This window comes from Rhinoraja longicauda, chromosome 11 (assembly GCF_053455715.1).
Source record: "Rhinoraja longicauda isolate Sanriku21f chromosome 11, sRhiLon1.1, whole genome shotgun sequence".
Taxonomy (NCBI): Eukaryota; Metazoa; Chordata; class Chondrichthyes; order Rajiformes; family Arhynchobatidae; genus Rhinoraja; species Rhinoraja longicauda.
The window spans coordinates 55522926-55547486 of record NC_135963.1 but is presented as its reverse complement, the minus strand read 5'-3'; the positions used below and the strand labels follow the sequence as shown (position 1 = coordinate 55547486).

Genomic DNA, 24561 nt, shown 5'->3' with positions numbered 1-24561 from the left:
CCCACCCTCTCTCCCCCTCCCACCCTCTCTCCCACCCTCTCTCCCCCTCCCACCCTCTCTCCCCTCCCACCCTCTCTCCCACCCTCTCTCCCCTCCCACCCTCTCTCCCCCTCCCACCCTCTCTCCCCCTCCCATCCTCTCTCCCCCTCCCACCCTCTCTCCCACCCTCTCTCCCCCTCCCACCCTCTCTCCCCCTCCCACCCTCTCTCCCCCTCCCACCCTCTCTCCCCCTCCCACCCTCTCTCCCCCTCCCACCCTCTCTCCCCCTCCCATCCTCTCTCCCCCTCCCACCCTCTCTCCCACCCTCTCTCCCCCTCCCACCCTCTCTCCCTCCCACCCTCTCTCCCACCATCTCCCTCCCTCCCACCCTCTCTCCCCTCCCACCCTCTCTCCCCCTCCCACCCTCTCTCCCCCTCCCACCCTCTCTCCCCCTCCCACCCTCTCTCCCCCTCCCACCCTCTCTCCCCCTCCCTCCCTCCCTCCCCACAGCCGCTGCCCGACCCGCATGAGTGTGGGCCTCCGGTCGCCATAGTTACCTGTTGGCGCCGTTACCAGGACGACCCGGCGCGCCATGGCGGCGGCGGCGGCGGCGGCGGCGGCTCCTCTCTCGCCCTCGGCGGCCCCGGGGGAGGAGGGAATAACAGGTAAACCGTTTCAGCTTCACCCCTCACCCTCACCGCGATGGGACGTCCCCCGTCACCCGTTGACGAGTCCCGCCCAACCTCCATCCCCGCCTCCTCGGACCACCGCGCGTCACCGTCGCCTCAGCACCAGCAGCACCAGCAGCGCCATGTCATGCCAAGATGGCGGCGCCTGGCGGCGGCGCGCGGCGGCGGTGGCGCCTGTCAGCGGCTGGAGCTTCACGTGGGTGGGGGTCACTTGGACATTGAAAACATCCACACAGCAAATATCCTTTCCCAACACACTACCCTGCTTTGTGCAAAACATGTGTGGGAATCTGCAGAGGCGGCGCTGGCGCTGGCGTTGGCGTGAGGTCATTTTAACCATGAATAAGACAGTCCAAGATTAGAATCGCACCAACCACCACAATCAGCCCGGCAAGTGGCACAGAGCCACAGTGAAATGGTTATCAACAACCCCCCAAACCGCACCCATTTGAACCCCTGAAAGGAGTTGATGATCCTCAGTTTCTAAAGAACGCGCGGTTTGCCAAGAAGCACAACAAAAAAGGGAAGAAAAGAATTGAAGGCAAAAAATAAAGTGGCAATCGCAGCCCTGACAAGTCAACATCTGCAGCCCTGCTTGGACAACAATGGTGGCCAAATGGAATATGTATTTTTGAATTGTTCATTTTGAATAAAATGAGTGTCTGAAACAAAAAAATAACGTGTGGGAAGGAACTGCAGATGCTGGTTTAAACCGAAGACAGACACAAAATGCTGGAGAGAAGTCAAGTCAAGTCAATTTTATTTGTATAGCACATTTAAAAACAACCCACGTTGACCAAAGTGCAGAAGGATCTCCTTATCAGTCTGAAGAGGGTCTCGACCCGAAACGTCGCCCATTCCTTCTCTCCTGAGATGCTGCATGACCTGCTGAGTTACTCCAGCATTTTGTGAATAAATACCTTCGATTTGTACCAGCATCTGCAGTTATTTTCTTACACTCCTTATCCTGCTGAGTTACTCCAGCTTTTTGTGTATGTCTTGTGGGAAACCTTTGTCTCTTGCCTTTTGGACACTTGAAAGTAATTTTGTTTGTAAAATCAGCACAACTTTCAGTCTGAAGAAGGGTCTCGACCCGAAACGTCTCCCATTCCAGACATGCTGCCTGTCCCGCTGAGTTACTCCAGCTTTTTACTTCAAAAATGAATATTGGGCCAATTCCCTTTAACTGGGGCAGGAACATCAACATTAATGATGTTATTGCACATGAACACATTAATAGATGCTTCTCAGGAAGGTCTAAAGTGATTCGCAGTAGAGGAGATACACACAAAAAGCTGGAGTAACTCAGTGGGACAGCATAGCCAGCATCTCTGGAGAAAAGGAACAGGTGACATTTCAGGTGTCATCCTTTTTCAGACTGAGCAGTGGAAACGGAAACAAGAGATAGACAGTGACATAGAGATATATAGAACAAATGAATGAAAGATCTGCAAAAAAGTTAAGATGATCAAGGAAACGTGGAGTCTTTCCGCAGAGACCGTTCCCTCTGCAACTCCCTGGTTAACTCATCGATTCCCATACAAACCACCCCCTCCCTAGGTACCTACCTCTGCAGCCGCAGGAGATGCAATACCTGTCCCTTTACCTCCTCCCTTGACTCTGTCTAAGGACCCCGACAGACTTTTCAGGTTAGGCAGAGGTTCACTTGCACTGTATCCGCTATTCCAGGTGTGGACCTACATATCGGCAAGACCAAGCGTAGACTGGGTGATCGTTTCACTGAACACCACCACTCAGTCTGCCTTGGCCTACGTGACCTGGCTGCCAAACACTTTAACTCCTTCTCCCAATCCCACACTGACCTTTCGGTCCCGGGCCTCCTCCACTGTCAGAGTGAGGCCCAGCACAAATTGGGGGAACAGCACCTCATATTTCGCTTGGGCAGCATACAACCCAGCGGTATGAATATTGATTTCTCTAACTTCAAGCAACCCTTATGTCCCCTCCCTCTCCGTCCCTCCCCCACTCTAGTCATTGTCGTCCTGTTGAGTCTCATTGTGTATAACTCGTTTTCACCCAGCACACAGCTAACAATGGCCCGTTTCCTTTATCATTGTTACTTTTTTGCATATCTTTCATTCATTTGTTCTTTTTCTCTCTATGTCACTGTCAATATCTCGTTTGCTTCTCTCCAACTCTCAGTCTGAATAAGGGTCTCGACCCGAAACGTCACCTATTCCTTTTCTCCACGGATGTTGTCTGACCCGCTGAGTTACTCCAGCTTTTTGTGCCTATCTACACTTTCTCAATATTGATGGTCAGCCAGCATTTTGTGTCTGTTTTCGCGTGGAAGCAATGGTCGGCGCCTGGCACTTAAATGATTTGAAAGGGGGGGGGGGGGTGGTCCCCTCTAGTCCCACTTGCCTGCGTTTGGCCCATATCCCTCTAAACCTATTCTATCTCTGTACCAGTCTAAATGCTTCTTAAAATTGAACGTTGCTCTAGTACCTGCCTCAACTATCTCCTCCGGCAGCTCATAGAATTTCATACTCCCACCACCCTCTGTGTAAAAACGTTATTCCTCAGGTTCCTATTAAATCTATCCCCCCTCACCTTAAACCTATGTCCTATGTCTAGTTCTCGATTCCCCTACTTTGGACAAGAGACTGCTTACCCGATCTATTCCTCTCATGATTTTGTGCACCTGTACAAGATCATCCCTCATCCTCCTGCGTGCCAAGGAATAAAGTCCGAGCCTGCTCAATCTCTCCCTATAGCATAGGCCCTCGAGTCCAGGCACCATCCTTATAAATCTTCTCTGCACCCTTTCCAACTTCACAACATCTTTCCTATAACAAAGTGACCAAAACTGAACACAATACTCTAAATGTGGCCTCACCAATGTCTTATCTAACTGCAGCATGACCTCCCAACATCTACACTCCATACTCTGACTGATGAAAGCCAATGTGTCTTTTTGACCACCCTACCTATAGCGACACTTTCAAGAACTATGTACCTGCGACACTACTTTCAAGGAACTATATATCTGCACTCCTAGATCCCTCTGTTCTACAACATTCGGCACCGGAGACTCAGGTTCGATCCTGACTGTACGGAGTTTGTACGTTCTCCCCGTGACCTGCGCTGGTTTTCTCCGAGACCTTTGGTTTCCTCCCACACTCCAAAGACGTACAGGTATGAAGATTAATTGGCTGGGTAAAATGTAAAAATTGTCCCTAGTGTGTGTGTAGGATAGTGTTAATGTGCGGGGATCGCTGGGCGGCGCGGACTCGGTGGGCCGAAGGGCCTGTTCCAGAGCCCTACCATTCATTGTGTAGATCTTGCCCATATTAGACTTTCCAAAATGCAACACCTCACATTTCTCTGCTTTAAATTCTGTCAACAATTCCTCAGCCCACCAACAGATCAAGATCCTGCTGCAATTTTTGACAGCCATTTTCACTGCAATACCACCCACTTTTGGGTCCCACTGTGTCCAATTCATGAGAGAGCAGAACTACCTGTATATACCTCTTGAGAGGCCCGTAACCTCCCTACACTCCTTGTTCCTCGGACTACATCCTCTTGAGCATCCTGGCATATTGCCCCACATTTGGGCACCAAGCCTTCATACCTTTGGATGTCATGCTCTGAAATCCTCTCCGTGAACATCTGTGCCTCTTCAGCAACCTCTGCTAAAATGTAATGGTAGACCAATTGACAGTTTCAAAGCACAGGGAGGTAACGGCATCATTGACACTTGGAGCAGAGATGGATTCATGCGATTAAGGAGTTGAGCATCTGTGAACTAATGAATTATCGGAAAATGTTCTAGGAATCAGGTAGCCTAATCCTTGTTCCCATCTTCTTTCTCTTGGGAAAGATTTTGTGCTCCAGTCTAATATGCCAGTAGTTATAATGGTAACTGCATCACATGACAATACTTTAGTTTAGTCTATTATACTGAAGAGATACAGAGGGGAAACAGGCCTTTTGGCCCACTGAATGCACACCGACCATTCAGTACACCCCGAACATTAACACTAACACTATCCGGCTCACTAGCAACAATTTACAATTTAATCAAAGCCAATTAACCTACAAACCTGCACGTCTTTGGAGTGTGGGGGTAACCAGAGCTCCCGGAGAAATCCCACGCAGTCACGGGGAGAACGTACAAACTCCGCACAGACAACGCCTGTAGTCAGGATCGAATCCGGGTCTCCTGCGCTGTCAGTCAGCAGCTCTACCGCTATGCCACTGTGCCATCCTCTAAAATAAACTGAACTAAATTGACAAATTACCAGGGAGGCTAGTAGTTATTATTACAATAAATGTGCCTGTGAACATCATTCCCGACCCACTAGGTCAAAGGAGAGTATATCAGTTTCATGATGTAAGCCCCTGGCTACTGAGCCATGCTAAATGTGTAGAGATCAGAGAAGTGCATTAGATTACATCGCATGATTCTTGTTGAACATGATTCACACTACTAACTTTAAGGTGTTCAAATTCAGAGCTGTGAACTTAGCAATGATAATACAATGTCAGAGTCAGAGAGATATAGAGATTAAAGTCCTTTGGCCTGTCAACTCCATGCCATTCGTTTACACCAACCCTACATTCATCCCAGTTTTATTCTCCCCACATTCTCACCAACTTCCCCCCCCCCCCTCCCGCCCCGCAGATTAAATCTTTCACCAACACGCTAGTGGTGATTTATAGTGACCAACGCCTTCCAGATGTGTGAGAGAACCAGAGGAATCCTACAAACGCCACTAGACGGAACCCAAGTGCAGGATTGATCCAGGTTTCTAATGCTTTGAGGCAGCAGCTGTAATAGATGCACCACTGTTATCATCTTTGAGAGCAATGTTCATTTACAATTAATATATAACCTGTTACTTCAAATATATACAGATTCCTTATTTTCTTCCTCTAACACTCAATCATATTTTGAATAACATCAACTTTATTTTAATGGTGCAGCTGAAAATGATTACTTTGGAATTGGGAGAACAATTTGTACAAATGAATACATAAATGGGCAGCTGTGAAGAGCGTTTGGAATCTGAAATATAAATTGGAATAGAAAATAAGGTGTGAAATTTTCAAAATCGACACATTGCAGTTGCTGGAATTCAGAAATAAAACGGAATGTGCTGGAAATATTCAGCAGAGATCCGTGGAGAGTTGATGTTTCAAGTCGATGACCTGTCTTCAGACATTTTTGTCTACGTTCATTCTTCCTGTCTCCGGTCAATAAAGTGCTGCATTTCTTAAATGTCAGGCTTGCTTGCTAAAGTTTTCTTGATTTGGGGAATTAGTAATGGTAATGTTGTCCTGAGAAAATTTAGCAAAAAAAACCCCCAAAAACCTTTAAACAGTTTCTAAAGGCGATATATTTAAGGAAAGGCTGGCATGTAAATGCTGGGTGGATTATTCCTTGGAGAATGTTCTTGTTGTCTCTGGTAAGCTACACTGCCGAGATATTCCCTGTGGAACAATTTATCGCTTCTCATATTTCTCAATGTACATCGGTGTTTGTTCTGGACAGTCCTGTCAACCTTTTTAGTTTGGTTTAGTTTAGAGCTACAGCATGGAAACAGGCCCTCTCGGCCCACCGAATCCACGCCGATGATCGATCACCACGCTCACACTAGTTCTACATTATTCCACTTTTGCATCCACTCCCAACATACTAGGGTGAATCTCCAGAGGCCAATTATCCAACAGCCTTTTAAAGGACATCCACGTGTAAAACCTTGCCAGAGGAAGAAGCACCCTCGAACATAATGACAATCCATGCCAAGGAGGGCTGCTAAAAAGAACACATACACTTCTGCAAAGTAACAGAATAAGGCATGCAATTGGAATGGGGAGGAAAATCAACACAGATACAGGAGATTAAAAAAACTCACATCATCAATAAGAAACGAAGACCTAATTAGTTCAAAAAGCAAAAAGGATCCTGGGGTCCAAACATGCAAGTCACTGAAATTAATACAAACAACTGCAGATGCTGGTTTGCAAACAAAAGGCACAAAGTGCTGGAGTAACTCAGCAAGTCAGCAGCATCTCTGGAGAACATGTATCGGTGACGTTTCATGTCAGGACTCTTCTTCAGACAAATTAGTGGCACCGTTTTGAAGGACCTTACATTGAATCGAGCACTAGTCAAGTCAATTTATTTGTATAGCACATTTAAAAACAACCCACGTTGACCAAAGTGCTGCACATCTGACTAGGTGCGGGTAGAATTCCAAATGAGGGATGTCACAGTGAATTTGATTCTGGTTGCTGAATTATAAAAAGAGATTTAAAAAACACACACCAGGGAGACTGTCAAAAAGATGTACTACAAAGATTCAGCAATGGCAGTTTATGAAAGTTCCTTTGAAAAAGGGTGGACAATTTGGGTGGGTAAAAATGGAGACCATCAATATAAAATGGTTGCCAAGGAAGCAAAGGGCGGATTCAGAGAAAATTCTCTTTTAACCATGGGGTATGCAGAAATCACAGCCACTGCGTGAAATTTAGAAGGACCTTAGGGAACTGTGTAGGAAGGAACTGCAGAAGCTGGTTTAAACTGAAGATAGACACAAAATGCAGGAGTAACTTAGCGGGACATGCAGCATCCTGGAGAGAAGGAATGGGTGACATTTTGGGTCTAGTCTGAAGAAGGGGCTTGACCCGAAACGTCATCCATTCCTTCTCTCCGGAGATGCTGCCTGTCCCGCTGAGTTACTCCAGCATTTTGTGTGTCTATCTTAGGGAACTGTACTTCTTGTTTACTTTTATATATGTGAATAGTAAATGATTGCAATCAGTGAGGTAGCACTGAGATAATATTTGCACATATATTTAATAAAATTTGCATAAATATCTAAATACAGTTGGGTAACTGCGCTCAAAATGAAAACATCTAGACAACATACAGATATCCACAATCAAATTAATATAGCAATGACAAACGTCTGCTAATCAACATTTTGATACCTAAATTAAGCCAGCATCCTTAGTGCATGGCAATAACTCAGAGAACATCATGTATTAGTAGACATAATTTTTGACTCTGTAATATCTGCTATTAAGCCATAAGAAACTTTACTCTTGAATATGTACTAAATTGTACGTTAAAAAGGCTCATAATCAAGCCTTTTCCTATACATTACTAGCAAAAAAAAAGTGCTTCTTTTAAAAAGTAATCTAACATTTGTTTTTCCAAGATCCTAAGCAATGTTTTTGAAGTGAAAAATCATAGAAAAAAAAGAATTTACCAAACATTCTGTACTTTCCTATCTCAAACAGCATTTACAAACCCTCCCAAATTGTTACTGGAAAATGCAATTAGATAATTTAGAGTAAAGGGATCAGAGGGAGGCATTTCTACTGCTTATTTGCTACTGTACATGTACTATTGTTATTATTTCAGTCTATTCAAGTCCTTACACCGTACCACAAAACTTTCTAATCCAATGTTTGGTCCATTTTCACGATCATGTCCATTTAATCGTAGGAAGTCTGAATGAACAAGGAGGCAAGGATGCTAATCCTTTGCTGCATCATTTACGTCATGTTTTCCACCTCTGTATATGAAAATATCTCTTTCCACTTGACCTTGATCCTCCGTCCTTCAAATATGCTTCCGTTAATTCCAACACTGGAAACAGCGGCTTTCGTTCCACCCCCCTTAGTTTAAACATGGCAGCATGTGCGCTAATAGTCTGACATGAAAAGGTTTATGTTAAAGTCACGACTCTTCTGACATCCCCCTGGGAAGGGGCTCATTCCTCCAGCCCAAGTCCTACGGCAGATTCCTGCAGCACACGTTGAATGTCCTGGAACGTTGGCCGGGTTTTGGGTTCACGACGCCAGCAGCTGACCATTAGCTTGTACACAACGTCTGGACAGTTTTCTGGCTGAGGCAGATAAACCTGCAGATCATGGGACAAAGAACAAAGAGCCTGTGTAAGGAAAACACAAAGTGATAGAAACCCAGTGGGTAAGGCAGCATCTGGGAAGGGAATGTGTAGGAAAGAACTGCAGATGCTGGTTTAAATCGAAGATGGACACAAAATGCTGGAGTAACTCAGCGGGACAGGCAGCATCTCTGGAGAGAAGGAATGGGTAATGGTCTTCAGTCTGAAGAAGGGTCTCGACCTGAAACATCACACATTCCTTCTCTCCAGAGATGCTGCCTGTTCCACTGAGTTACTCCAGCATTTTGTGCCTATCTGGGAGGGAATGTTTAGTTCAGAGATACAGTGTGGAAATAGGCCCATCAAGACCATTCGACCAGCGATCACCCTTACATTGGTTCTATCCTACACACTAGGGACAATTTACCAAAGCCAATTAACTTGCAAACCTGCACGTCTTTGCAATGTGGGTGGAAATTATCCTGACTAAGGGTGCTGTCTGTACGGAGTTTGTACTTTCTCCCTGTGACTGCGTGGGTTTTCTTTATGTGTTACATGTACCTTAGAGGGCTGGCAATGATTTGACATTTCGTGAAAAAGGAGGATATTTGTCAGCTAGGGCTCTTTTAATTAAATTCTGTTGTGGGGGGGTTTAACATCTGACTCAGGAATTAGTTCTTTAGGCCCGGACAAGATTGATAACTGGGAGAAACATAAAGCAGAGAGTGCTGAACAGGCAGTCTTCAGTCTCTGGATAAATGACAAGCAAGTTATCTTTTTCAGGTGATAACTGAAATTTCACCATCATTATTCTTTTTTAATTAATTCCAGCAGGTCAACTGTATCTTAGGTCATGTTGAATTAGAAAAAATGTTTATCAGCCTTAAAGGTATTGTGATAGAAGACTTAAACAAATGCAACACTTACAGAAAATGTACTCAAATATTTGCCGAAAGTTGCAAGGCGCTTTATAAGATTATTTTCAACCCTTGGGATCAGATTTTTATGCTCAATTTAATAGGATTTAAATATACCCATATCAAATTAATTCAAGCATAAAGCATTCCATTTGCAGTGCCATGTTTAACTGATTGTTCCTGGTCTAATTTGCCATTTAGACGAAATTCCAATTCCAATGTGTATTAGAAAACTCTTTAAGATATGGAAAATTAAATAGACTGCACTGATATGTGTGCAAGTATAAGTGATTATTTTTATTTTAAAATGTGAGATATTTCAAAATATCTTACTCTTATTCTGAAATAAACACACCTTCATTTATAGAAGTGGGTTTGTGATTAGCCAGTCTTGATCAGATTCTTACTTTTCAATTTTATTTTTTGTTTATATGCCAGTTTGGCTCAGTTCTAAAAAAATTGCCTCGGTCAACAAGTATCCAGGATTTTAGTCACATATTCCACACTGAAAATTCATTGTTATGTTGGCAGACCTGCTTTGTTGGAGATTCCACCGTTAGATGAAACTGTAGCTCCAAGAGTTTCAATCTATAATGTTATAGGTGCCAGGTATCAGAGGAAGGGACTACAAAGTTTAAATCCACACATCATTATCATGTATATATTGACGAAGGAGTGGAGAGGAGTCAATGTTGTTCCTTCGTTTAAGAAGGGAAATAGGCATAATCCAGGAAATTATGGGGAATTTGCACACTGAAAGATGTTTATTATTCTTAAAGGTATTGTCATAGAAACATAGAAACAGGCCCTTTGAGCCTGCACCGCCATTCAATATGATCATGGCTGATCATCCAGCTCAGTAACCTGTACCTGCCTTCTCTCCATACCCCCTGATCCCTTTAGCCACAAGGGCCACATCTAACTCCCTCTTAAATATAGCCAATGAACTGGCCTCAACTACCTTCTGTGGCAGAGAATTCCACAGACTCACCACTCTCTGTGTGAAGAAATGTTTTCTCATCTCGGTCCTAAAAGACTTACCCCTTATCCTTAAGCTGTGACCCCTGGTTCTGGACTTCCCCAACATCGGGAACAATCTTCCCGCATCTAGCCTCTCCAACCCCTTAAGAATGTTATATGTTTCTATAAGATCCTCCCTCAGTCTTCTAAATTCCAGCGAGTACAAGCCGAGTCTATCCAGTCTTTCTTCATATGAAAGTCCTGCCATCCCAGGGATCAATCTGGTGAACCTTCTCTGTACTCCCTCTAAGGCTAGAATGTCTTTCCTCAGATTAGGAGACCAAAACTGTACACAATATTCCAGTCTCACCAAGGCCCTGTACAACTGCAGCAGAACCTCCCTGCACCTATACTCAAAGATGTCATAGAAGATGTTACCAAAAAGATAATGCAACATTTATAGAAAATGTACTCTCCTGAAAGACTTTATCAAAAAACACTATAAAATTGTAGCTTGATGCATGAGATCAATTTTTTACACTTGATTTAATGTGGTTTTATACAGGAGTCTTCAAGGAGGGCAGTGGGGCAGAACAAAAATTCTTCGGTTGGGAAATTTTGTTTAGTTTGGTTGTGAGATACCGCATGAAAACCGGCCCTTCGGCACACCAAGTCCACGCCGATCATCGATCACCCGTTCACACTAGTTCTATGTTATCCCACTTCCTCATCCACTCCCTACACACTCGGGGCAATTTACAAAGGCCATTTAACCTGCAAACCCGCACGTCTTTGGATGTAAACTGGAGTACCTGGAGGAAAGCCACATGGTCACAGGACGACCATGCAAACTCCACACAGATAGTACCCAAGGACAGGATCGAACCCAGGTTTCTGGTGCTGTGAGGCAGCGGCTCTACTAGCTGCGCCACTGTGCTGCACAAGGAAATCTGTCCTTTGAATCTGTCCAGCTATTCATTCATTCATTCATTCATTACTAATGATTATGTTCTTTATCATTTCAGAATATTGACTAAATTTAAATGGGGTTTGGACTTGGGTCTCAGACTATTTAGTCCAGGCGATTGGATAACAAGTCAGGTAACTTCACCATTCCACCAAATTAGAATGTTGAATGGTAAAGCAAACAGTACTAGTTCAGTTTTTTGTCACGTGTACCGAGGTACAGTGAAAAGCTTTTTTGCATGCTAACTAGTCAGCGGGAAGACAATACATGATTACAGCCATTACAGACACATGATGAAGGGAATAAGGTTTAGTGCAAGATAAAGCCCAGTAAATCTGATTAAAGATAGTCCGAGGGTTTCCAATGAGGGAGATAATAGGTCAGGACCACTTTCTAGTTGCCTGATAACAGCTGGGTAGAAACTGTCCCTGAATCTGGAGGTGTGTGTTTTCACACTTCGGTACCTCTTGCCTGATGGGAGAAGGGAGTGTTCTCCATAAAAGATCTTAAATGCTATTGAATGCTTGTGAATGTCCTCCACATCCAACACTGATATCAACAATTATGTCCCTTGATACCCACATAGCCCTTATCGAAGCTGTTCTGTGGGAGCAGCCAACCCATACAGCGCACCCGTCCACACTGCTCGGAGCTGAGTTTAGGACAATGCTACACTTCGGGTACTGTCCGTGTGGAGTTTGCACGTTTAGATTTAGATTTTAGATTTAGAGATACAGCGTAGAAACAGGCCCTTCGGTCCACCGGGTCCGCGCCGCCCAGCGATCCCCGCACACTACCACTATCCCACACCCACTAGGGACAATTTTTACATTTGCCCAGCCAATTAACCTACATACCTGTACGTCTTTGGAGTGTGGGAGGAAACCGAAGATCTCGGAGAAAACCCACGCAGGTCACGGGGGTCACGTACAGACGGCGCCCGTAGTCAGGATCGAACCTGAGTCTCCGGCGCTGCATTCGCTGTAAGGCAGCAACTCTACCGCTGCGCCACCGTGCCGCCCACGTTCTCCCTGTGATCACGTAGGTTTCCTCCGGGTGCTCTGGTTTCCTCCCACATCCCAAACACATGCAGGTCTGTAGGTTATGTGGCCTGTGTAAATTGCCCCCCTAGTTTGTAGAGAACGGGATAACGTAGAACTAGTGGCAGGAGGACGACTATCCCCAGGGCGATGGAAGATCTGCCCCAATAACCTTGAGACTTGACAAAACCCAGACTTACCTGCCGCTCCTGGTCTCTGAAAAACTCGCCGGTATTTTCAATGATTTGCTCATCCGACAGCTGGGAATAAGGCTGTTCTCGGCAGAAAGTCAAAGATTCCCACAGGGTAACTCCATAGGCCCACACATCACTTGCTGTGGTAAACTTGCCCTGCACAGAAATACATACCTGTAAATACATCTGCATCACAACAATTATTAATAAACCATGAACATTTAGTCATTTCCTGAGAGAAGTCTTGACTGAATCAGTACTGGAGAAGGAATGGGATACGGTGGCACACTGGCGTAGCCGGTAGAGCCGCTGCCTCACAGCGCCAGAGACCCAGGTTCGATCCTGACCTCGGGTACTGTCCGTGTGGAGTTTGCGCGTTCTCCCTGTAACCACATGGGTTTCCTCCGGGTGCTCCGGTTTGCTCCCACATCCCAAAGACGTGCAGGTCTGCAGGTTATGCGGCCTCTGTAAATTGTCCCCTAGTTTGTAGGGAATGGGATAACATAGAACAAGTGTGAACGGGTGATCGATGGACTCGATGGGCTGAAGGGCCGGTTTCTCTGCTGTATCTCTAACTTAAAAGACAACGTTATAGTTTCAGACATAGTTGTTACTTGCAGTGTGGAGATGATGGCTCGAACCTCAGGAAATAGTTATCACGTTGCTTACCACTGACATCAGTTTTATAAAGGGGAATATTCCAAGTGCAAATTGCAATTAGTTACATAACTTGGAAATATCATTGCAACTGAATAGGATAAAGAAATAGTCGGGACAACCACTAAATAGGCAGCAGAGATACAGGGATTATCGAGAAAATTCATCTCAGTGGCAACTTCAAAGCTTTCTCTGGAAGGTGAGGAAATATACGCCAAACTATTCTCTATTCGCTGACGTCTTGCTTCTGGATTTAATAAAAGCCGAATTAAGGCATGTTATAAATAACAACTTTGATTTTGGACAAGTAAAGTAATTTAGCCACAAATGATCTATGCACTTCATGTCTCCAGATGTTTGAACTGTCAATACAGGTTAACATTGCAAATTTGCAAATATTTAAGTCTAATCTCTGTGCCAGATAAACAGGGATTGTAGCAGCAAATGTGTAATTCTGCATTCTTCTGGCAACTCACAAATAATCTTTCCTGTTTGTGCAAATCTTTCATTGCAAGCATGGATCTTGAGTGGAGAGCTTACTATCCTGACCAAGTTCTCAAGAGTGGCACGGTGGCGTAGCGGGAGAGCTACTGCCTTACTGTACTGCCTTACAGCGCCAGAGACCCGGGTTCGATCCTGACTACGGGTGCTGTCGGTACGGAGTTTGTACGTTCTCCCCGTGACCTGCGTGGGTTTTCTCCGAGATCTTCAGTTTCTTCCCACACTCCAAAGACGTACAAGGTTGTTGGTTAATTGCCTTGGTGTAAATGTAAAATTGTCCCTAGTGTGTGTAGGGTCGTGTTAATGTGCGGGGATCACTGGTCGATGCGAAGTGGGTGGGCCGAAGGGCCTGTTTTCGCGCTGTATCTCTAAACTAAACTAGAAGGGTCTCGAACCGAAACGCCACCCATTCTTTGTATCCAGAGATGCTGCCTGTCCTGCTGAGTTACTCCAGCATTTTGCGTCTATCTTTGGTTTAAACTAAACTAAACTTGAGTGAGCTAATTAAAACCACATTATTCCTTATCCCATTTTGACCTGAGAAAGCTGAGATGGACCTTTTCTCTGAACAGCAGCAGAAATATACAACTAAATGCAAAAGCACTAAATGTTTATCATTTTTCTGTGATACTGGGGTCACATGTAGCCTCATCAGCAAGAGAACACCAGGCTTCCTTTCTATCTATTTCAAGCAGATCTACTTTTCACAGTTATCATTTTTTCCCTCAGTCTCTTGCTCCCAGATGAACAGATTTAACATAGAACAGTACAGCACAGGATCGGGCTCTTCGGTGCAGATCATGATGCGTACTTAACTAATCCCTGATGCACATTCCTCCATTCCCTGCATATCCATGTGCCAAACGAAAAGCCCCTTAAAAGCCACTATCATATCTGCTTCCGTCACCATCCCTAGCAGCTTATTCTGCGTCTCTGCATATATAAACTTGCCCAGCAAATCTCCTGTAAATTTTCCCCATCTCACCTTAAAGCTATGCCCTCTAGTATTTGATTCTGCTGTCATTCTCTGCCCTGGCATTTCAAGTGCTCAGTAGATACCTATTAAATATGGTGAGGCACCGGCTCTACCGACTGTGCCACTGTGCCACCTGTGTTTACGTATGGGTGCTTAAACAAACACACATACACCCACAAACACGCACACACACACACACACACGAAAACATACATATACTCCAAACACACACACACCGCACATGTACACACACATAAACACAAAACAACATACACACACTCCACACCACATGCATGCGCATGTGCGCACACACATGTACACCACACCACATGCATACACGCGCACACACACAACACACACACACTCCACATGTGTGCTCCACATGTGCGCACACACACGCGCACATGCACACACACACACACGTACACATACACACGCGCACGCATGCAGAGCAACATGGACATTGAGTTGGAATCACAGCTCAGGTTCCTCACCAGTAAGATGCTCTCCCAGGACATCCAGCGAATGGGAAGCACAGCACGCCCCTGGATTCGGTAATAATCCCCGCTGTAGAGGTTACGGCTCATGCCAAAGTCCGCTATCTTGATGGTGTAATTCTTTCCCACCAAGCAGTTGCGAGTGGCAAGGTCGCGATGTACAAAGTTGAGGGAGGAGAGGTACTTCATGCCAGAGGCGATCTGCATGGCCATCAGTATGAGATTGGCATAGCTGGGATCAAGAAAAGAAAGCAGGAATAAACATTGGGACAAACATTCTCTTCATTTACTCCACCTTCTGCAATTCTTTGCAACTTAAAACATGTTTAATTCTGAAAATTTCCTAGTTCTAACAAAAGTCAACAAGCTGAAAGGTTAACTCCTGTTTTCCACAATAATGGAACATTTCTTATTTTAAATTATTACAAGTTGTTTTCCAGTACCTTTGAAACTGTAATATATCAAGAAGAGATATATTTAAATCTGATTTCCAAATTAAATTTAACCACCACTGCTCTCCCAACAGAGTTTGGATCAAGTCCAACTGGATTATTATAATGTGTAGGAAGGAAGTGCAGATGGTGGTTTAAACCGAAGATAGATGCAAAAAGCTGGAGTAACTCAGCGGGTCAGACAGCATCTCTGGAGAAAAGGAATAGGTGACGTTTCGGGTCGAGACCGTTCTTCAGAGTAAGAAGTCTCAACCCGAAATGTCACCTAATCCTTTTCTCCAGAGATGCTGTCTGACCCGCTGAGTTACTCCAGCTTTTTTGTGTCTATCTTTGGATTATTATTATGATATTCCCCCATTCGGTTGTCCACTTCATTCGAAATGCCGAGGACACAATTTTCTATTAATGGAAGAATCTGCAAGATTAATCATGAACTTAGGAGCAAAACCTTGCATCACCCCCATTGAATTAGCTAGTGAGAAAAAAAAGCAGATGTATTCCTTTTTGTGTCTTTTGCCCTACTCCCTATTCTATAAGGGTAACGACTGCTCTTTTGCCTCAACCACCACTTGTCATCACTGATCTTATGTCCTTTGATTTCCTTGCTAAAAAAATTCAATCCCAATTCTTAGCAATGGGAAATAAATATTGGCCTTGCAGACACAAGGAACTGCAGATGCTGGGATCTTGAGCAAAACACAAAGTGCCGGAGGATGAGTAGGAAAAAGGAACCGCATCTGCGGAAGGAATGGACAGGTGACTGAGAAGCGTCCCGGCCCAAAACAACGTCTGTCCATCCCTTCCACAGATGCTGCCTGACCCGCTCAGTTCCTCCAGCACTTTGTGTTTTGCTAAATTCTAGTTTTGCCTGTGATGTCCAGATCTCCTCTGCTATTTCCACATTACACAATATAACTTCTCTTATCACAGCCTATGTGGAGCCCACAGTAACAATTGCCCATAAATAGTAATTTATATTGCTGCACTGGGACTAATAGTATGTACTGGGCAGATCTTTCTGCTAGTCAAGAGTGTTTAATTGTCATATGTACCAAAATGGAACAATGAAATTCTTACTTGCAGCAGCACAACAGGTTTGTAAACATAAAAGCATAATAATGTTATGTGGGTAGAAGTTATGCATTAAAACGACAATGATTAACTGCTCACAGGTATCTCACCTTACAATGGGAGTATTGCTTGCCATTGGCTCTGCACTTTCTGGTTCATGACGAGTTAAGAACTGATTGAGGTCCCCATTTTCCATGTATTCTGTGATCATGCAGAGTGGGTCATCGCGGATACAGACGGCCAACAACCGGATAATGTTTGGGTCTTTCAGCCGAGACATGATCTTGATTTCTTTTAGGAAGTCATTCCTGCAGAAGGTTAATCATATCGTTTAAGATTCACTGAAAGATGGTGTATACCGCATAGCACTGAAGATGGGGTGGCATGGTGGCGCAGCGGTAGAGTTGCTGCCTTTACAGCACCAGAGACCCACATTCGATCCTGACTGCGGTTTTTTCTCTGTACAGAGTTTGTATGTTCTCCCCGTGGATTTTCTTTGAATTCTTCGATTTCCTCCCACACTCCACAGACGTACAGGTCTGTAGGTTAATTGGCTTGGTATAAATGTAAATTGTCCCTAGTGTGTGTAGGATAGCATTAATGTGCGGGGATCGCTGGTCGGTGTGGACTCGGTGGGCCGAAGGGCCTGCCAGAACGAGGGGTCACAGTTTAAGGATAAGGGGGAAGTCTTTTAGGACCGAGATGAGAAAGTTTTTTTTCACACAGAGAGTAGTGAATCTGTGGAATTCTCTGCCACAGAAGGTAGTTGAGGCCAGTTCATTGGCTATATTTAAGAGGGAGTTAGATGTGGCCCTTGTGGCTAAAGGGATCAGCGGGTATGGAGAGAAGGCAGGTACGGGATACTGAGTTGGATGATCAGCCATGATCATATTGAATGGCGGTGCAGGCTCGAAGGGCCGAATGGCCTACTCCTGCACCTATTTTCTATGTTTCTATGTTTCTATCTCTTAAATTAAACTAAAAAAAAATTCAGATGAAAGCGAACGGGTACACAAGAGACTGGAGCAAACTACAAACTGCTCGTATATCATCTTTCAGAGGACAGGAATCATCAACATTTCAGGTCTAGACCCTCCACCAGGACCAATTTTTTTCTGTCCACAGAAGCTGCTTGACCCACTCATTCACTCAGTTTGTTTTTCTTTGCTTTGGAAACCACCAGAGATATTTATGGAGGTCCAGTGTGTTGAAATGGTCCCACTTGGGTATTGCGTAGGAACTGCAGATGCTAATTTTTACCGAAGATTGATACAAAATGCTGGAGTAACTCATCGGGTCAAGCAGCATCTCTGGAGAAAAGGGATAGGTGATGTTTCGAGTTGCAACACAGGTTTCCGACCCAAAACATCACCCACTCCTTCTCTCTAGAGATGCTGTCTGACCCGCAGAGTTACTCCAGCATTTTGTGTCTATCTACATGGGTATTTTGTGTCAATTTTGGTTGAGATTGTAGGTGAGCCAAATTCTGTCAAGCACAAAAATTAATTTTTTTTTTTAGATGCTGCAAATCTAAAACTAAAAAGTGCTGTAAAATACTAAAAATATTCAACAGGTCAGGCCGCATCTGTGGCAAGAGAAGAAGAGTTAACGCTACAGGCGAATGTCATCTGTTTTTGGCCTCCGCTCCTCAGTCATGGTTGAACCCGTGAGTGGCTTTTAAACAAGAAACGTGTCTACCTCAACCTTGAATATGGTAAGTTGTTCATCCACCACAGCTCAGTGGGGAAGAGAGTACCGAAGCCCGACGACACTCTGAGGAGGAGGGCTTCTCATCATTGCCTTGGGTGTGTGAAGCCTTGTTCCAGTTTAGTTTAGTTTAGTTTAGAGATAAAGCGTGGAAACAGGACCTTCGGCCCACCGAACCCACGGCGACCAATGATCACCCGAGTTCTATCCTACACCCTAGGGGGCAATTTACAGAACCCAATTAAACTACAAACTTGCACATCCTTGGGATGTGGGAGGAAACGGGAGCACCCGGAGAAAACCCACGCGGTTACAGGAAGAACATGTAAGCTCAATAAAGACAGCATCCGTAGTCAGGATCGAACCCAGGTCTCTAGGAATGTAAGGACGCAACTCTACTACTGTGCCGCCCTGCCTGATGATAGGATTTTGAGTTAATATTCTTCTGGCTCATTACTTTAAATCTCCCGGTTAGCAGTATATTAATTAGCAACTATATATGGTAAAATTAAGCTAAAAAACGTGGTGAATTTATATTTATGAGAAGGCACAGCCTTCCAATAGACGATTGGAGAATACATTCTATATTTAAACGCATGAGAAATATTGCTTATGCTGCCTGTAACTTTGCATTGTCATCAGGTCGTACTGCGGATTAGCAAAATAAATTGTCTGCTGCAACTTTTCCAAAAGGGTTAGTTTTAGAGATTCAGCATGGAAGCAGGCCCTTCGGCCCACCGAGTCCGCACTGACCAGCGATCCCCGCACATTAAAACTATCCTACGCACACCAGGGACAATTTCAAATTTACATTTATACCAAGCTAAGTAATGTACAAACCTGTACGTCTTTGGAGTGTGGGAGGAAACCGAAGATCTCGGAGAAAACCCACGCGGTCACAGGGAGAACGTACAAACTCCATACAGCCAGCACCCGTAGTCAGGATGGAATCCGGGTCTCCAGTGCTGCAAGCTCTGTAAGGCAGCAACAGTACTGCTGTGCCACCGTGCCGCCCGTAAACTAACTGTTCTAACCAGAAAACTAGCTTTCACCAATTCCCACGCAAAGATTTGTCAACAGTTGAAAAGGGGGCATCCTGTCATTGACTTAAGAGAGAGAGAGAGGGCAGTGTCCCTCACCGAGCATTCTTGTTGGCGTCTGATCGTAGCATCTTTACCGCAACCAAAGCTGGCTGATTGGCCCAAATATCGAAAGGAAACTCTTTGTTGATGAATTCTTGCATCCCTTCTGCTTCACACAGGTGGACCTGAAGTCATTAGAAATCACAGTTTAAGTATATTACACTAAGAATGTACATAGATTTTGGCATTCATTTGGATAAGGGATGATAATATGGGAGATTAATACGATATTATTTTATGCATGATATTATTTTATACATTAGACATTGTTACGGTATTATTTTATACATTGTTGTTTAAGGTTTGTAACTACTTAGGCATTAGGCGCCCTCTCTGTAACTAATTAAGGCGCTCTAGACATTCCTTACCCTTGACACGTCTCTGTAACATAACACTCCTTTGCTTTAGCCTTGTACCCTTGCTTTAGCCTTGATGATAAGGGTAGCAGAATCCGAAGGGATGCGGACATTCATCAATGAGTAGGATTTAATGGTGGCAAGAGAAGAGATAAGGAAAAACATAGGCCTTGGGGTGATGGATGGATGTGAGGGATGGACTAGCAGGAAATAAGGGACGCAAAATATGAAGGGATGTGAGCATTGAGATAAGGATATATTACTAAATGGGATTTAATGGTGGCGGGACAAACAGGTATGTTCCAGCCGTTGTTTGCAAATAAAGGCTTTTAACTTCTTGAAGAATTCTCCGTGTCATCTGCTTCATTTTGAACACCGGTAACCACGACAATATGTTTAAAAGTATCATCTGGTTGGAGAAGGTAGTGCTGGTTGAGGAATAGATCAGACACCATCAATTGACAGGGAGAGCAGGCTCGATGGGCCAAATGGCTGAACTCTTGTTTCTGATCTGGAATATTGTGTTCAGTTTCGGTTACCCTGCTATGGGATGGATGGTGTGAAACTGGAAAGAGTGCAGAGAATATTCACAAGGATGGTGCCAGGATTTGAGGGCCTAAGTTATAGGGAGAGATTGTGCAGGCTAGAACTTTATTCCTTGGAGCACAGGAAGGCTGAGGGGTGATCTTATAGAGGAGTGTCAAATCATGAAGGGAATGGATAGGGTGAATGCAGAGTCCTTTACCCAGAGTAGAGGAATCAAGAACCGGAGGACATAGGTTTAAAGTGAGAGGGGAAAGATGTAATAGGCCTAGACATCGTGGGCCAATGGGCCTGTTCCTGTGCTCTACGTGATATGTTCTGTGGAACCTGAGGGGCAACCTCTTCGCACAGACGGTGGTGGGTATATGGAACGAACTGCCAGAGGAGGAGGTTGTGGCAGGTGCTGCACGACATTTAAAAGACATGGCCAGGTACAAGGAGAGGAAAGGTATAGAGGTATATGGGGCAAATAGGACCAGATGGGCATCTCGGACACGTTGGACAGTTGGCCCTGTTTCCATGTTCTATGACTCCATGACTCTATCTACCACTGTTTTGAGTTCAACGGTTAATCATAATGAAAGCATTCCAACCTCCCCAAATTGTCCCTCTCCGAGCTTCTCCTTAAAGGTCAGCAGTTTACGCGGGAACTCTTCCACGGCCACATCTTTCCCGGTCAGCAAATCCATGGTCACGGCAGGGACAGAATAGGTGTTGCCTCCAGTGACGCCCTGCAAGTTTACAATGTCGGCCTCTGCGTAGTGAGGCACACTGTCCTGTGGGGCACCAAGTGGCTTTGCATAGTCACCGCTACATCCTAGAGAAATCAAAAGAACTACATTTTACTCATCTGTCACCCGGGTGCAAAATCCATCATTCAGAAAGGAAGAAGAATAGTTGTTATGGAGATGCAAGGAATTGCAAAGAAGGACACAAAGAGCTGGAGTAGCTCAGCGGGTCGGGCAACATCTCAGGAGAACATGGATAGGCGATGTTTCTGGTCAGGATCCTTCTTCAGGCTGGGACACTTCTTCGCCTCTCCACATTCCCCAGAGACGCTGCCTGATCCGCTGAGCTACTCCAGCGCTTTGTGTCTTTTTTGTAAACCAGTATCTGCAGTTCCTTGTTTCTACACAAGGAATTGCAGATGTGGAATCTTGAGCAAAACACAAAGTGGTGGAGTAACTCAGCAGGTCAGGCAACACCCGTGGAGAACATGGAGAGGTGAACTTTCAGGGCGGGATCCTCCTTTAGATTGGCTGTAGTGGGAGAGGGGGAGGGGGCCGGGGGAAGAAAGCTGGAAAAGAGTGGCAGGGGTGGGACAAAACCTGGTGATAGGTAGATACAGGTGAGGGAGGGGGGGTTGATTGGCCGGTGGGTGAAGTAAGTGACAACGATTGGAGATAAAAAGGAGACAAGAGGGTGTTGGATGTGGAGAGAAGAGGAGTGAAATCTAAAGCCAGAGGGATATTTATTGGAGGTATATATATGGGAGGTATATATATGGGAGATATATATATGTGAGGGTATGGGGGGCGAGAAAAGGGGTCAGATAGTGGGAGAAATGGGTGCACAGTATCATTAGAAAGTGGCAGTAGAGGGGCTAATATCATGTAAACTTAGAAAAATTCAATGCTCATTATTTGGCGAAGAGTTTGGTGGGACAGGAACAGACAGAAACAATGGCATTGCCAGGACAGAATATTGCTATCAATGGTTCCTTGTAGGATCAAAATCACTGTGTAAAAGTGCACTAACATTATCTCTGTTTGCTTGGGAACATATAATCATATAAACCCTAATATGTCAACATCTCATGGCTCTTTATTCTTTAAAATGTTAAACGATTTTCAAATCCTTTTCATGAAGCTAAAATCTTCCCAAAGAAATTAATAGATGCAGTTACATTTTGAAAATTAAACATATATTGCCTTTTTGAAAAAACTCTTTCATTGCTCACCGATACAGAGATGGTTGGCTTCCAGGAACCACCATCATCTTCCATTAGGCTAGATATAGTTCCAAAGTTTTCAATACAAAAGCAGAAAAGGCTGGAAGGGCTCAGCGGGTTAAGGAGCATCGATGGAGAGAGAAACAGACTCACCGTTTTGAGTCAGGGAACCTTCATTTGAACTGGAGAGGTGAGAAATGCACGTTTTAAGTTGCAGAGAGGGGAGGGGGTGTAAAGAACAGTGGGAGCATCTACGATAGGATGTCAAGAGAACATTTCAAAATCAGCCGTTAGAGACAAAAGAGTGAAAGGAATTATGGAAACGAGGAAATGCAGATGCTGGTTTGCACAAAAGGACACAAAGTGTTGGAGTAACTCAGCGGGTCAGGCAGGATATCTGGAGAACATGGATTAGTGACATTTTGGGTCGTACCCATTTTCAGACTTTAGATTTAACTCCAGCAATTTGTGCCGTAGTAAAAGGAAATATTTTGAAATGAAAGGTGGAGAGACGCGTGGAGAGAGAAAAAAAACCAAGGATGGTTGCAATGAACTAATTAATTCTTTGCCTGCTGTTGCCTCACAGTGCCAGAGACGCAGATTCATATCATATCATATCATATCATATATCTACACCTGGAAACAGGCCTTTTCGGCCCTCCAAGTCCGTGCCGCCCAGTGATCCCCGTACATTAACACTATCCTACACCCACTAGGGACAATTTTTACATTTACCCAGCCAATTAACCTACATACCTGACCTCAGGTGCTGTCTGTGGTTGGTGTCTGCACGTTCTTCCTGTAACCATTTGGGTTTCCTCTGGATGCTCCGGTTTCCCAAAACGGGGGTTTGTAGATTAATTGGCCTCTGTAAATTGCCCCCCAGTGTGTAGGGAGTGGATGAGAAAATGGGATAACATGGAACTAGCGTGAACAGATGATCGATGGTTGGCGTGGACTCAGTGGGTCAAAGGGCCTGTTTCAATACTGTATCTGTTAATCAATCAATCAATTGATCAAACGATCAATCAATCAATCATTCCAATAACGAGCCCCAAGGGGCTTATTTTGGGGGTTTAGTTTAGTTTAGAGGTACAGCATGGAAACAGGCCCTTCAGGACGTCTTTGGAGTGTGGGAGGAAACTGAGGATTTCTGAGAAAACCCACGTGGTCACGGGGAGAACGTACAAACCCTGTACAGAAAGCACCCGTGGTCGGGATCGAACCCGGGTGTCTGGGGCTGCAAGCGCAGTAAGGCAGCAACTCTACCGCTGCGCCACCGTGCCACCCGTGTTGTTGGAACACTGTAGGAGTCCGAAGGGGGAGAAGTAACATGGGATGGAGATTTTCAGCAAAGGCAACCGAAAGCTCAGATTTTATGGCTTTTCTGGACTGAAAAAGTTCTGCAAAGGGAAGTGTGAGATTGAGATGGAGAAGGAAGAGTGATAGGGAATCATGGAAGGAATAGTCCCTTTGGAAGTCTTAAAGAGGAGGTGAAGATGGAAGATGTGTCTGGTGGTGGAATGCTACTGAGGATGGTGGATATTGCCTGTTGCATGAGGAGGCTGGTGGATGGAAGGCAAGGTTAAGAGAAACTCTATCCTTATTCTAAGAGGAGGAGAAGGGTTGAGAGCAGATCTGCAAGACATAGAGATGCAATTGAGAGCCCTGTCAACTATAGTAAAGGAGAAAGCACTTAGGAACAAAGGAAAAAAGAAAGGCCATTTAAAAGCACCAATGTTGAAGGTTTCCTCAGCAGAACCGATATGGCAGACACATGTCTTTTAATTTAGTTTGGAGATACAGCGTGGAAATCGGCCCCTCGGCCCACCGTTCACACCGACCAGCAGTCCCCGTACACTAGTTCTATCCTGCACACAGGGCCAATTTACAGAAGCCAATTAACCTATAAACCCGCATGTCTTTGAAATGTGATAGCAAACTGAAGCACCCGGAGAAAACCTACGCAGTCACAGGGAGAATGTACAAACTCCATACAGACAGCACCCGTAGTTAGGATCGAACCCGGGTCTCTGGTTTTGTGAGGCAGCAACACTACCGCTGTGCCACCCCAGC

At 44.8% G+C, this 24561-nt stretch overlaps 1 protein-coding gene across 3 annotated transcripts in view; it reads right to left on the bottom strand.

Moving 5' to 3' along the window:
* Positions 1-7493: 7493 nt before the first annotated feature.
* ddr2a (discoidin domain receptor tyrosine kinase 2a) overlaps positions 7494-24561 on the bottom strand; it is a 140305-nt gene continuing 123237 nt past the window's right edge. For all 3 annotated transcript variants that reach the window (XM_078407769.1, XM_078407771.1, XM_078407772.1), the window contains 6 exons: positions 21128-21351; positions 19633-19760; positions 16897-17094; positions 15261-15495; positions 12639-12788; positions 7494-8569 (listed from right to left, as the gene is read on the bottom strand). In XM_078407769.1, the coding sequence (XP_078263895.1) occupies positions 8420-8569; positions 12639-12788; positions 15261-15495; positions 16897-17094; positions 19633-19760; positions 21128-21351 (1085 nt within the window). In that variant the 3' untranslated portion in view covers positions 7494-8419. The remainder of the gene's footprint in view (positions 8570-12638; positions 12789-15260; positions 15496-16896; positions 17095-19632; positions 19761-21127; positions 21352-24561) is intronic.